Source organism: Halichoerus grypus, chromosome 7, assembly GCF_964656455.1.
Source record: "Halichoerus grypus chromosome 7, mHalGry1.hap1.1, whole genome shotgun sequence".
Lineage (NCBI taxonomy): Eukaryota > Metazoa > Chordata > Mammalia > Carnivora > Phocidae > Halichoerus > Halichoerus grypus.
This window is the reverse complement of record NC_135718.1, coordinates 86,683,534-86,698,442: the sequence shown is the minus strand read 5'-3', so window position 1 is coordinate 86,698,442 and position 14,909 is coordinate 86,683,534. Positions and strand designations below refer to the sequence as shown.

Here is a 14,909-nt window from a genome sequence, read left to right as displayed (position 1 = left end):
CACCCAAGAACACAGTGATTGCATTAAAGTTTGAAAACATGTAAAGGTGAAAAGTACGTTGTTCGGAAATGTACTGATAAATACAAAATCCAGGCTGGTAGTTACCTCAGATGATGGGATGGCATAAGATCTGGACAGATACACAGGGGACCTCAAAGATAAATCACAAGTGTTTTCTAGAGCTATGTGGTGTGTACAGGGATGTTTGTATACCGTTTGTATCTTGCACATACTTTACAAATATTCTTTTATGGCTACTCACCATTTAACAAAAATTTACAATAATGTATAGCTGTCATGTTGAGAATGGACTAGAAGGACTGGGAAAACCAACTGGAAGGCTCTTGCAACAGGACAGGTAGGAAACAGTGAAGGTTTGGGCAGGATGCGGACAGTGAAGATGCGGACAAGAGGGGGAATCAAAGGGGGAGTTGACAGAGTAAAAACTGCATTTAAATGTTCTGTCATTTATTTTTTTTTCAAAGATTTTATTTATTTGACAGAGAGAGAGAGAGGGAACACAAGCAGGGAGAGTGGGAGAGGGAGAAGCAGGCTCCCGGCTGAGCAGGGAGCCCGATGCGGGGCTCGATCCCAGGACCCTGGGATCATGACCTGAGCTGAAGGCAGATGCTTAATGATTGAGCCACCCAGGCATCCCCAAATGTTCTGTCATTTAAAAGAAAATGTGACATGAATGTGTCAGGGCCTTGTAATGGCATACAGGAAGGCCTCAACACTGGCTCTCCTGTCCACTTTGCAAAATGGCAGACGTGCACAGCTAATAATTTCTATAATTTATTGAGCACTCACTATGTACCAGGCACTACTGTAGACATGTAGCACATCACATTATTATTCTAGTTTTATAAATGACAAAATCAAAGCTTAAAAATATTTAGTAACTGGCTCAACATTTCTCAGGTCATAAATGGCAGAGTCATGAAATAAATTCATGCCAATTTTATTCCTTTCTCAAATATGTACAGAGTCTGCACAGATGTATTCATATTATCCAATTTACTTAGCATCAAAATCTGGTAAACTCGCATTAGATACACAAGGGCTCTATTTAAGCTGCAGTAAGATAAATTTAAGTGAATTTTGATATTATAAGTCACAAAGGTCCTGGTTTATTGACGGGTAATCCTGAGCTTGCTTGAGGGTCTGTCACTTAGTAGGTACTTAAACAGTTGTCTGTTGAATGAAGGTAACTGACCTCTTTTTTATACTCTTGAATTTGACAGAAACTTTTGAATGTGAAGAACTTTTCTCCTCAGTTGAAATGTCCTTCAAATCTTCACCTAAAAGGGAAGAGTTTTTTTTCACAGTGAACAACAGACCCCAAATTTACCTGGTAACTTAGTGAGGTTTAACCTTCAACATTGTTTCATTTGTGAATTGTCACAGAACATCTTTCTTTCACGCATTATCACGTAGGTAACTTATCAGACCAAAGTGGGAGTTACCTTTCTAAGAGAAGAGGAGCAGAGAATGTACCTGCAATTGTCTGAAGTGATTCTAATCTATTAGAAGCATAAATCAACATACTTTTTTCTTCATTCTATTCTAGCAACTTTTTTGTAAGTTGGATCGTTCCAACATGAAAACTTTAGGACATTCAGGTAACTACCTCCAAAAGTGGTGTACATTACAAACTAAATAGTAAATGGGTCCTAATGAAGTGAAGGATTAGAAAAGAAAGCTATGTAATTTCAAATAATGAATTTACTAAAACAAACATCAAACAGGTGCACTTTAGGCAGGTTGTACCCATGTCCCTCCTACCCCCGTCACCCACCTGTTCTGTCTACGTCGTGCACGCCGCAGAGGAACAGAGAGAGTGAGCGATTACTCATTCTTCCTTTTAGCTTATTTTCTCTTTTATAATGTTTGTTTTCTTTATATTAAAATAATATAGGCTTCTTGTAGAACCTATCACTCTATAATTCTACCACACATAGGTTAACAAATGATTAAATGTTGATGCATTTCATTATGGTCCTTTATATAAATACGTAATATTTAAATACAGTATTTTAAAATTTAAACCCAAATCAAAAGTGAAGAAGAGTTGGCTTCTCATCTTGCTTTTTAAGTGTGTCTTCGTGTCTCCCACTGAAACGTGACATGGCTGCCCTATGGTTCCTGAAGCCGTTCCCCTATTGATGGAATTCAGGTTCTTGCTGTTTTATAATAAATAACGCTGCTATAAAATAAAACTCCTTGTGCATAAATCTGTACACTTCTGTGATTATTTCTTTATAATGAATTCCTAGAATGAGAGATTCTAGGGCAAATACATGGATATTCTTGACATATATTGCCAGATGGCTCTCCAAGAAAAGCTGAATCAATTTATACCTTGAATAGCTTCTGTGAGAGTTTATATATTAATACATTCTAGCTGTTGATGTGTTTTCCCCATTCAAAAATCTCTGTATTAGATGAAAATTTTATGCCATTTTCAAATAAATGCTCTTTTCATTATCTGTAAGGTTAAACATTTTCTTAAGAATTTTAAGTTTCGTTTATCGGAAATTTTCGTAGTTGTGAGAAGACCCCTGTGACCAGGTGGCATTTGTACCGGCCTCCCCTCTATCCTTCCAGCCCCTTGTGCCATATGCCACAGACACAACTGGAACTCAACAGTTATTTATAAACCAGTGAGTTTTATGTTATTGTGCCGGATTCACAGATAAATGTTACTCTTGGAGCTATAGGGGCTCTCTTTGTGTCTGTCTGTCTGTTTATGTGTCTGAACGGATATATGCCGTGTATGGATAACATTTTTCTGTATCTAGACGATATTGTCAAAATTAATTTATAAAAGATCTCTATTAATTGGCTTAAAGAAAAATAAGCTTTAATATCAAGAATGAGCTTATGTGAAACTAAAACTTAATTTTCTTTAATCTGCTAAAAAGACAAAGTTTTCTGGGACTATTGATTTGTTCTTGATAGGATTATATGAGGTTTTTCTTTTTTCTTTTTTTTTTTGAGGTTTTTCTTTACCTTTTAAGTAATCTGCCTAGAAAACAATGATTGGTGTTTTACCAAAATAATCTACAGGGATTCATGTTGTTTTTATCAGGTCTTTGATTACTTAAGAAAACTGAGTCTTCTCTAGTATAAGAGCTAAGTTTTTTAACAACTATGTAACTTTTTGTATTTGCCTCAAGTCTTTGTCACTTTGGTTAAATTAATAACTAAATATGAATTTCACAGTGATACAATCCTCTTTGATCAAGTATTTTAAAACTTTGTGAAATTTCAAGGGCGCCTGGGTGGCTCAGTTGGTTAAGCGACTGCCTTCGGCTCAGGTCATGATCCTGGAGTCCCAGGATCGAGTCCCGCATCGGGCTCCCTGCTCGGCAGGGAGTCTGCTTCTCCCTCTGACCCTCCTCTCTCTCATGCTCTCTGTCTCTCATTCTCTCTCTCTCTCAAATAAATAAATAAAATCTTTAAAAAAAAAAAAAAAAAAAAAAAAACTTTGTGAAATTTCTGATAAACTTCCCCCAAATCAAATTCTAAAGGAAGTCTTTTTGACTTTGAAATAACTTTGAGATTTTCAAGCAGGTCCCTGGACCATTTCAAAAGATTTGCTATCTCTCCCTATAAAAGAGAGATTTTTCAACTAATTAGGCTTATTTGAAATATTAAATTACACAGAAAGCATTCTCAAATAAAAGTGATACTAAATTTTCTTTAGGTTATATATAAAAAGATGTATGTTATTAATGTAAATATTCTAAAAATTATATGAAATTCCTACAAATCTGGTGTCTTAGTATAATGTTATCAATCATTTTAGTTATTTTTTAAATTAAGATATCACAAAAATAATCAAATCTCCTTGTCAATTGCATTATAATGAACTCTCATCAGATCTTTAACCAGAGCTGTTTTTAAGTCTTTTGTCACTTAGAGACAGTTGTTTTCCTCTAATGCTTCATGTTCCAGAAGAGCCGCAGAAAAGACTACTGAGGACAGGGCGCTGATACTGAACTAAGAATTTACAGAACTCTAATAAAAAAACTTACAAATTCATAAAACCGATACCAAAAGATCAAGATCAACAACAATTAATTACACAGAACTAAATGAACTGATGAGGATGGTTATCATTTTTATGACTTTTTGTTTAAAATAATTTTGGTTCTTTTATGTTTTGTTTTTTCTGACTTAAAACTCTTTTTTATAAATTGGGAAAATACAATTAAAATCTGAAAGACAACAGAAAACAAATCTGTTGAAATGGTAAAAGAAGGAAAACCATGAGAATAAAACTTTATGAAAAAAAGCAATTTTTTTCCTTTTATTTTTATTGTATCTATATGAAAAGATGGATGTTAACTGAACCTAGTGTAGTAATCATTTCACAATAGATGTAAATCAAACCATCATGCTGTATGCCTTAAACTTATTCAGTGTTGGATGTCATTATTTCTCAATAAAATTAGACAATAAATGTCAAATCATCAAAAAAAATTTTTTTACGATTGTGGATTTGACAATTTCCTATAATTCTGTCAGTTTTTGATTTAAGTATTTTGAGGGCATGTTGTTAATTGCATAAATGCTCATAACTGTGTACTTTCTTATTGGATAGTTACAATTACACCAACACAAAATGCCCTTCCTTTGTCCCTTCAATGTTTTTAGCTTACAACTCCTCTTGCCTCCTATTACTATTGCCAACCCATATATAGATGAATATGTACACATAACACATATGTACAAGTACAGCTAATGGTTTTCTTGTGTATCTTTCCCATTACTCTTTCTTTAATAAAGATTTTATTTATTTGAGAGAATGAGTGGGGGGCAGGGAGGAGCAGAGGGAGAGGGAGAAGCAGACTCCCCGCTGAGCAGGGAGCCCGATGCGGGGCTCGATCCCAGGACCCTGGGATCATGACCTGAGCTGAAGGCAGACGCTTCACCGACTGAGTGACCCAGGCGCCCCCATTACTTTGTTTTCGATCTTCATTTCATTATGATTTAAGTGTGTCTTTTATAGTAGGGTTGAAAAATCAGATTTGAGAATCTTCATCTTCACTGCAATCAGTGATATATTTGGTATTGTTTGTCATTTTATTTGAAGTGTTTAAACATGCTTTCTGTTTCCCCCTTTTCTTAAATTTCATTATTTTGATCACTGTTTTTGTTGATCTGTTTTACCTCCATAGTACGAGTTGTACATTTCATAAAAAATACTCATTGTGCAATAGTCACAGTATATAAAAAGTATAAAACCTGAACAGTAAGTGTTTTTTAAGACTCCCTCTGGGTTGAGCTATGAAGCATTCCTAATACATCCACAGACCTCTGTCTGCAGCTTTCAGGTCACATTCTAGCTGTATCCTGCAGACATTGCTACCAGGCTGAAGTTGTTGTTTATTACTGTCATGAGCAATGAAAATAATTTCAGTAGTATGTATCCCTAAAATGTATACAGTTTCACTTTTTAGGATTTTAAAAATCTATATATGTGGTGTCAAATGTACGTACTTTAACAGTTTGCTTATTCTACTCATTAGGTTTGTGGAGCATCATGTGTGTTGATACATGTAGGTTTTAATCCATATACTTTATACATTCTGGCTAATAATATTTTGTTGGTTATATGTGTTACAATCTGGGGCTTGTCTTTCAAACTTTTGATGCTTGAGAAACAGTCTTAATTTTTCTATAGAAAAATACACCAATCTTTTTCTGAAATTTTGTATATTAGAAGCCCATCATTGATTCAATATCATGAACACATTCTATTATATTTCCTTCTAAAAGTTCTCCAGTGTCATTTTTTTTCAATTAGTCACTTTAATCTACCTGAGACTTACTTTGTTTTTGTGTATAATGTGAGGCAACAAGCTCTTTTTTTAAAAAATAAAGATAATTAGTCAATCCAACACAATTTACTAAAATGTTTATTCTTATTGATCTGTTGAGCTACTTTTGTTATTTATTTTGTCTAAATCATCTCTGTTTTTCATTAATAGTTAGTTTTTCTCAGCCTATATTATACATTAGATTGTTTTCTGGCTTCCATTTTTGTTGTTGAAAAGTCTTGTTAATCTAGTTATGATGCCTTAGTAGGTAATCTGTCTCCCTTTCTCTACCTATCAAATGTATTCTTGTCTTTGGTGCTCTGTAGTTTCATGATGGTAAATGTAGGTGAGTGCTTCATTTTATTTATCTTGCTTGAGATTTGTTTCACCTTCTGTACTGAGAATACATCTATTTTACCAGTTCTGGAAAATTCTCACCCATTTACTTTTTGCATATAGCCTTTTCCTCATGATTTTTCTGGAACTTCAAACAAATGTATGTGAGAATTTCCCTGTCTTCGTGCCATCTTTTTTATACCCTGGTTTGCTCATTCCCTTTTCAGCATTAGATAAAACTAAGTCAGTATTAGCCCATCCGCTCAGTTTTCCATTCAGTGACTACATGTGTTATTTTAGAAGTTATGTTTGGTTATTTTTTGTATTGTTGAATAAATTTTGTTAGTCTCTCAAACTGCTCCTGTATTTACATATATGTTATGTAATGTATAAACTTACATATTAAATAAATGGTCCAAATGCTCCACCTGAAAGCCAGGGACCATCAGATGATAACAAAGTGACAACCAAATATAGTCTGTCAACAGGAAAGGCACTTCAAATGCAAAAACACAGGTTAGAAGTGAAACGATGGAACGAAGTATAGCAGATGTTGATAAAAAAGCAGAAGTGGCTTTGTTAATATCAGGCAAAGTAGATTTTAGAGAAAGGGTAATTACCAGAGATAAAGAAATAATTAACCAAGGATTCAATGCACCAAGAAGAGATAACAAGTCTAAATGTATGCACCTAATAACAGCTTCAACATACACAAAGGGAAAACTTAGAGAACTGAAAGGATACAAAGACAAATCACAATTGCAGTTGGAGATTTTAATACTCCTTTTTCATTAACCGATAGAATATGGAGCAAGAAACTCAGAAAAGATAAAGAAAATTTGAGCAAAACTATCAACTAGACTAAGTTGATATTCTTGTTTTCAAGTGCACAGGAACATTTACCTAGATAGATAACTTCTGGGCTATCACACAAGTCTCAATAAAAGTAAAGCACTAAAATCATGCAAAGTACATTTTATAACAGGAAAAATTAAACCAGAAATTAATAACAATAACAAAAGACATCTAGAAAGTCCCTAAATATTTGGAAATAAACTCCTCCACATTCCCAACCATAGGACAAAGAATAAATCACCAAGGAAATTAGAAAATGCTTTATTTAAAATATTTAATAATCTCAATATATGCAGAAAAAACTAAAAAAAAGAAAACACTATCCATGATAAAGAACGTCTATGAAAGAAACCTATAGCTAAAATGATACTGAAATGGTGAAAAATGAATGATTTCTCCTTCAGATTGGGAGAAAAAATGGTATGTCTGCTCTCAAAACATCTATGAACTTTATATTGGAGGTCCTACCCAGTACAATAAGACAAATACAAGAAATAAAATGCACACTGATTGGAAATACAACACTCATGTCTTTATCAGTATAAAATATCAATTGTATTTCTATGTACCAGCAATAACCAAATGGAAATTAAGATTTTAAAACTTAAACAATAGCATTAAAAAATTAAATTCTTAGTTCCCAGTGGAATTCTTAATAGCCAGTTCAGTAAATTGAACCTTGGTCAAGAGTCCCTGTTCCTTTTATTACCTGGCCCTCACAGGCCCCACTCTAATGGAAGGGGAGCATGAAGATGCCTTAGGTTTCTGGATATCAGTATCAGTCAGACCCTGTGTCCAACAGTTCTAAAAACCGTTGAGTATCCCTCTCTCCCTAGTGTAAGTTACTCAAGTAAATGGCTGCAGTCTCCTTTGGAGAAGGACCAGTATAATTATTTTTAGAAATACTTCCCATGATATTGCAGAAGGTCCCAGCCTCCTCTTTATTCAGTGAGTTCTGGGCCTGAAAGCTGGTTTGGGTTTGGAAATGGGCAGGGGGTCCTGACTTATTATTGAGGCAGCTATCCTCCCCTCCTGATCACTCATCTTGGACTTTTGCTCATGATACAAGCTGATGGTACCTAGTTGGTTGCCCATATATTTTGCCTCTAGGGATGCTACATTCTACTAATAACTTATCTTAACATATTACTATCTAATATATTAGATACTATCTTGTATCTCATTATCTACTATCTAATCTAACATCTAATACAATCTAATATCTAATCTAATATCTAATATATAATACGATCTAATATATTAGATACTAATATCTTACTATCCACTAATAACTTATCTTAATATCTTATTCTACTAATAACTTATCTTAATAACTCTGAGAATCATCTCTGCCTCCCCCACCCTTGTTTGGCTGAATTCTTCTGGTTTCTGGCAGTAAGCACTACATTAGGCCCTCCAGTGAGACTAGTTCAGTAATGGTCGCCCCTGCTGTCTGCTCTGGTCTCCAGAGCCACCAGCATTGAACCTATTAGTAACACACACTTTGGAGAATTGAGCCTGGGGGGGGGGGTCAGTATTTGGGGTGATGTCTGCTCAGATGCTTCCACCCTGAGTGTCAGGGTTGGTCATTTTCTAAAGCATGGCCACTCTGATGACCAAGTCCTGGCCTGGAGCTTTCATTTCCCTTCAGCTGCAGGATGTAAAGAATTTCTCTGTATGCTTACCTGGGAGGCCTCCCAAGAGGGGCTGCTAAAGTATCTGTGATTACCGATTTGCTTATTTAACACTTAGTTCTTCTGTCTGTTGTTTATATATTTCCCCTCTCTCTCGCCCTCCCTCCATGTGGCTGTGTAGGTATCATAATCTGGAATATATATCTCTAAATGTTCTTAGTAGGTCTTAGTCTTTTATGCTTAAGATAATTTTCATGCTAAAATAAAATTTGGGCTGATATTTTAAGTTGACAGCTTGGCTTTCTTTTCATTTACATTATGTATCTTATTTCTACCCCTTATTCCAGCCATTCCATGTCCATCTTTGTAAATAATAGATTGAGATATAATTCATATAATATAGAATTCCCCCTTTAAAAATGCACAGTTCAGTGGCTTTTAGTATAATCAGAGTTGTGCAGACAACACCACTATAATTTTAGAATGTTTTCATCGCTCCAAAAAGAAACTCTACACCCATTAGCAGAACTGCCTATTTCCTCCTTCCCCCAACCTCTAGCAAGCACAACCTACATAAGATGCACATATTCTGGACACTTCAGAGAAATGGACTCATACAGTGTATGCTCTTTGTGACTGGCTTCTTTACCTTAGCATAATGTTCTCAAGGTTCATCCATACTGTGCATGTAATCAGTGTTTCATTTCTTTTTATGGCCCAATAATATTCCTTTACCCATTTAACAGGCTTGTTTCCACTTTTTGGCTATTATGAATAGTGGTGCTATAAACATTTGTGTCCAACTTTTTGCATGGACACATTTCCATTTCTTTTGGGTGTGTTTTTTTAGGAGTGGAAGTGCTGGGTCAAATGGTAACTATGTTTCACATTAGAGGAACTGCCAAACTGTTTAACCAAAGTGGCAGCTCCATTTGTATCCTTTTGATTTAATGATGATACTTGTAGAGAAAAAGTTACTATTTGTTTGTTTTAAAATTGAATCAGTTTCAAAAAAGAGAGAGAGGGAAGCAACCCATGAAAGACTCTTGACTATAGAGAACAAACTGAGGGCTGATGGAGGGAGGTGAGAGGGGGATGGGTTAGATGGGGGGGGGGATTAAGGACGGTACCTGTTGTGATGAGCACTGGGTGTGATAAGTGATCAGTCACTCAATTCTACACCTGAAACCAGTATGACATTATATGTTAACTAACTTGAATTTAAATAAAAACTTGAAATAAGAAAAAAGAAACTATAAAACAAACTGAAATCAGTTTCTATCTTTTAAATGAGAGGGAGTTTAACTCATATTATTATAATTATTGTTAAAGTTGGATCAATTTTTTTGTTATTCAAATTTCTTTCTTTTGGTTTCCTTTGCTACCCTCTGTTGTAAAGAATATTCCTTTGCATATTTAAAGCTATGGATTTTATTATTTTTAAAAAAGATTTATTTATTTACTTCCAAGGAGAGAGAGAAAACAAACATGAGTGGGGGGTGCAGAGGGAGAGAATCTCCAGCAGACTCCCTGCTGAGCGTGGAGCCTGACTCGGGGCTCGATCCCACGACCCTGAGATCACGACCTGAATTGAAACGAAGAGTCGGATGCCCAACTGACTCAGCCACCGAGGCGTCCCTCTATGGATTTTATTATTACTCGGAGGCTTACTCCTAACACATTAAAATTATACTTATGTTTATTTTTCTCCATCACTTTTTAGACTTTGCTTCTGTTTTTTCCTCAGACAATGCAGGTAATCATTCTCTCTCAGCTTTCTTTGAACTGCCACTTCCTCCCTTCCTATCCACTTTATGTTGGAATTGTCTAAAATTTTGTTCTGAATTTTTATATTAATACTTCTGAGAAGTGTTCTTTGTTTACTTTGGTTGCATTAAGTTTTACTAAATTATTTCATCACATCTAACTTCAATATCTCATATAATTCTCCTTAATCCATTTCTTGCAGTATTTACTCCTTAAGTCTCTTGTGTTAAACTTTTTCAGGCTTTGCATATCTGAGAATATGTTTAATTAGCTAAATATACAATGCTTTGAAGATAAGACATTTTTTCCCTTAATCAGTACTGCTGTTGAGAAATCTTGTGTTAAACTGTTCTTATAATCCTTTTGGCTTTTTCTCTCTGGAATTTCTTAGAATCTCCCTTTAATCTTAGATAGTCTTAAATCACAACAAATTGTTTCTTTGCTGAGAAACCCCAGGTCTGAGGCTCAGGTGCCCAGAGCCCGCCTTAGAATGAGGCTAGAGTAGGAGAACCCAGAAATCATCCCTGCTCCCACTGTGAGCCTTACACCAAGTAACAACAACAGCCATCTATCTCCAGAGGACATGGGGGAGCACAGAGACTCTGAAGTTGAAGGTAAATATAAGCAACAATAAAGCCAAGTCCTGGTCCAGACAGACTCAATTCTCCCCACTATTAACTCAACAATCTGGCAGAAGAAAAGGTGTAACCATTTCCAGGTATAAACTCAATACACCTGTCTCTACTCTTCCTTTCCCCACAATCTCTGGCATTCAATAAAACATTATGAGACACAAAAATAAGCATGAAAAAGAGTCCTGTTGCCAAGATACGAAGCAGTCAATAGAACAGATCCAGACATGGCCCAGGTGTTGGGAATTTAAAACAGCCCTACAATCAAACTGTTAAACATCTGACATAAAATGAACAGAGAGAGAATTTCAGCAGACCACTGAGCACTATAAAAAGAGAGTCAAATGGAAATGCTAGAAATAGAAATCACAATGACAGAGATGAGAATTCTTCCAATGGGCTTATCCACTGGACTGCATGTGGCAAAGAATCAGTGACTTGGATTATAAATCAACACAAGTTATTCAAACTGAAATATGAAGAAAGGACAAACAAAAAAATCCCACAAACCAAAAGAACAGAGCATCCTAGAACTGGGGGGGGGGGGGGAGGGGAGAGGAGGAATGAAAAAATATCAATATAATACTTCTAGGTGTGGGTTTTTACTTTCCTAATCTATTTAATAGTCCAGGCTCCTATTCAATCTTAGGTCTTATATTTTCTCAAATTCTAGAACAACTTGGTAATTATTTCTTGAAATACTTCCTCCCTTCTATTTACTTTAAAAAATTTCTTTCTGGAGGTTCTGTTATATGGATACTAAACTTTCAACTTTTATTCATCTTTCAACTAAATACACACCCTCACACAACATAAACATACACGTACGCATATATTATGTAAATGACTACTTCTAGTTAGTTCTGCTGAAGTGCACACAGGCACAGATGCGGTATTTCCTCTCTCTGGCGCCTCGTGCGCTGTGACCCGGGAGAGCCCTTGGGCTGTGCTGTCATCCAGCTAACCATGTCAGCATTCAACCATTTACTGTGTTCCTTCTCCTAATTCCTTCTTGCCTTGTTTCTAGTACTCCCACTTCCCTGGCTTATGCTTCTGATGAATTTAGAACTGTGCATCTGGAGGGGAAGTGGACACTCTTCCAGGCAGGAAAGTTGTGCGCTAACAACTTGTATCCACACTGACACTGCTCTTTTTCAAATGCAGTCTCTTTCTCTTAATCACTTAGACTTTAAGACACAAAGGGGATTGGCAGTGGGAAGAAATATGCTTGTAGCTGTTCCTTAACCTAGTCAGGCGTCACTGCCAACACGCTATGTTCTTGCAGCCTCTATCTAGCTGGGCTGTGGTGTGCTGACCTGCAAAGGGAAGGCCGATGGTCTGCTCAGAGCCGTGCGAAGGGGAGAGGCCCACGTAAATATTCTCCCAGCCATGGTATCCAGCTCTCTTCTGCTCAGGACTGCTGCTCCCCCAACTGGGACCTTAACCATCTTGTCGTCCCAGGGATTTCTCACAATGTCTGTTAGTTTGATGGATCACAAACTGGGTTTTAGAGGCAGAGTTGGGAGCCTGTACTAATTACCCGTCTCGTTGGGAGCCAGATAAGAACCAGTGTCTGAAGGTAGGCGTCCTGAGTCCAGAGACTATGCTACACTATTTTCTGAATCTTTTGCTCTCACCTCACGCTACTTTCCACATTTACACCTTTGCATGATTACAGTTTACACCTTGGGTTCTGGACACATCTTCCCCACTATTTCTATCTCTAAGAATCTTTAAAACACATCAAAAGCATTCTTCCCTAATAGAGACCCTCTTAGGATTCCTTATACTCATTTTTCTTGTGACACTTCAACATATGATATCACTTTACCTTATTGATGTGCTCCTTTATAAATGGTTTCTAGTTTGTTCCATGTGCATGTCTGCTGTTGTTTCCAACAGACTAAAAATTCCCAGTGTTCCTTCCTTTGTGTTCTTTTATAAAACTCAATAGAAGGTGATGAATATAATTGGCATTGATGAGCTAGGATACAAGACCACTAACATAAGGGGGAAAAACTCACATTTTCCAAAGCCTCCATTTTTACCCATGAAGTCAAAGAAAGCATCAAGAATTCTGCACAGAGTTATAACGATCGTTACGCCTTGGACAGGAAATGGCTGATATTTCTGATACTTCTTTATAAACTGTAGTCCATCTGCAACACTATTTTTCATCATGAATTCAAGACAACTCACTCCTGTTTGACTCATAATTTTAGAAGTTTTCAAAAGCCATGACTTCGTATAAGGCTCCCATCCCAAATCAACAGGATCCTAACAATATAAAGCACAAGATAATTTTATGTAAATAAAGAAAAATAGTGTGTCCATCTTCTTTCTTACAGTCTCTTTACTTCACCACTGCCCCCGGCAAAATATGGTTCAGAATCATCATTCGTTAAAGTGCAACTGATCAAAACAGCTTAAAGAATGACCTGTCTCAACCATAAGAGACTTTTCATCATAGGAGACAAACCGAGGCTTGCTGGAGGAGCGGGAGGTTGGGGGACAGGGTAGCTGGGTGATGGGCATGAAGGAGGGCATGTGATGGAATGAGCACTGATGAATCATTGACCTCTACCTCTGAAGCCAATAATACATTATATGCCAATTAATTGGATTTAAAAAAAAAAAAAAAAAGAATGACCCGTCTCTGAAACGATGTGTGGTTTGTGAGCAGTCTTACAAGACTAGAAGCAACTGGGGGATTGCATGGAGGGGGGAGCGCTGAGGTCCTGCCTCCGTGGTGACGGGAAAGGCAGCATGTAGCTTCGCCGTGGTGACGGGAAAGGCAGCATGTAGCTTCGCCACGGTGAGCTAAACGGGTCAGAACACAGGGCTAGTCATGGCTGGTAATTAATGTCCTGGAGAGAAGAAACTTAGTCTTTGTGTCTTCCATCCCCTGCACCATGGGTTCCACGAGGCCTGAGGGTCAGAGAGCACGAGCGAAAAGGCTTTGGGGCAGTCATTTCTCTCCTGGAGAAATAACCCATGCCCGCGGCCTGGCCTGCCTAGCGAGGGCCGCACTCGTTCGCCGCTGTGGGGAACACGGACCCTGCAGGTACGGAGCAGTCGGAATTACGCTCATACTCACTTCTGGGTTAGGAGGCTTCAGGGGACACAAAACTGAACCACTGCAATCACCCTGCTGAGTCCAGGGGCAATGACAGAACAATCATCAGAAATGCTGTAGATAATGACTAACAATACATTTTCTTTAAGAAATGTGTTTTTGGAAACTTACCATATAGACCATTGCGCATCGGCTGATAGTAGCAGGACTGGCCTGAGAGAGACAGTCTACTTCAAAAATCACTCGTATTTTATTAGTTAGGGCAATTCTCTCACTGTTTGCCAGGCATAATGTTCTGGTATCATCCAGCACAGAGTTTAGATTTTCTACCCAGAACGTATCCACCGGACCATCTAAAATAATCCACTGCCAATCGTAGTCTGCAGAGAAAGATATTTTTAAGGTAACTGAGAATAATCTCAGTCTCCTTTTATCACAATCTTGCAAATTTTCTATTTCGTTTGGAAAATGATATCCTAGAAAACACTAGACCAAATATGTTTATATGCAGTCTCTAACATTTAATAAATAAAAATAACTATCCACAGTATATAGCTAGTAATTCTTGAAACATTGTTTCAATATTCTTAGATTACTGCATTGTATAATCAGCCCTTAGATTCTGGATAAGAGAAGATCCACGGATTTCTCTTTTCCATAATAATGCGGTTTGTGAGTTTCCCCTTCCACCTGGACACTGTGCGGATGTGCCGCCTCTGGGAAATAGGAAAGGGAAGCAGATGCCCTTCAAGGAAAGACTCAAAAAGATTTCAGGTAGCTC

At 37.0% G+C, this 14,909-nt stretch overlaps 1 protein-coding gene across 1 annotated transcript in view; it reads right to left on the bottom strand.

Moving 5' to 3' along the window:
* The window catches only part of DNAH14 (dynein axonemal heavy chain 14), a 346,072-nt gene that overhangs the window by 135,920 nt on the left and 195,243 nt on the right, over positions 1-14,909 (bottom strand). Inside the window, exons 40-42 of the mRNA XM_078078658.1 lie at positions 14,300-14,508; positions 13,077-13,329; positions 1,217-1,301 (exon numbers count right to left, since the gene is read on the bottom strand). Coding sequence (XP_077934784.1) covers positions 1,217-1,301; positions 13,077-13,329; positions 14,300-14,508 — 547 coding nt within the window. The remainder of the gene's footprint in view (positions 1-1,216; positions 1,302-13,076; positions 13,330-14,299; positions 14,509-14,909) is intronic.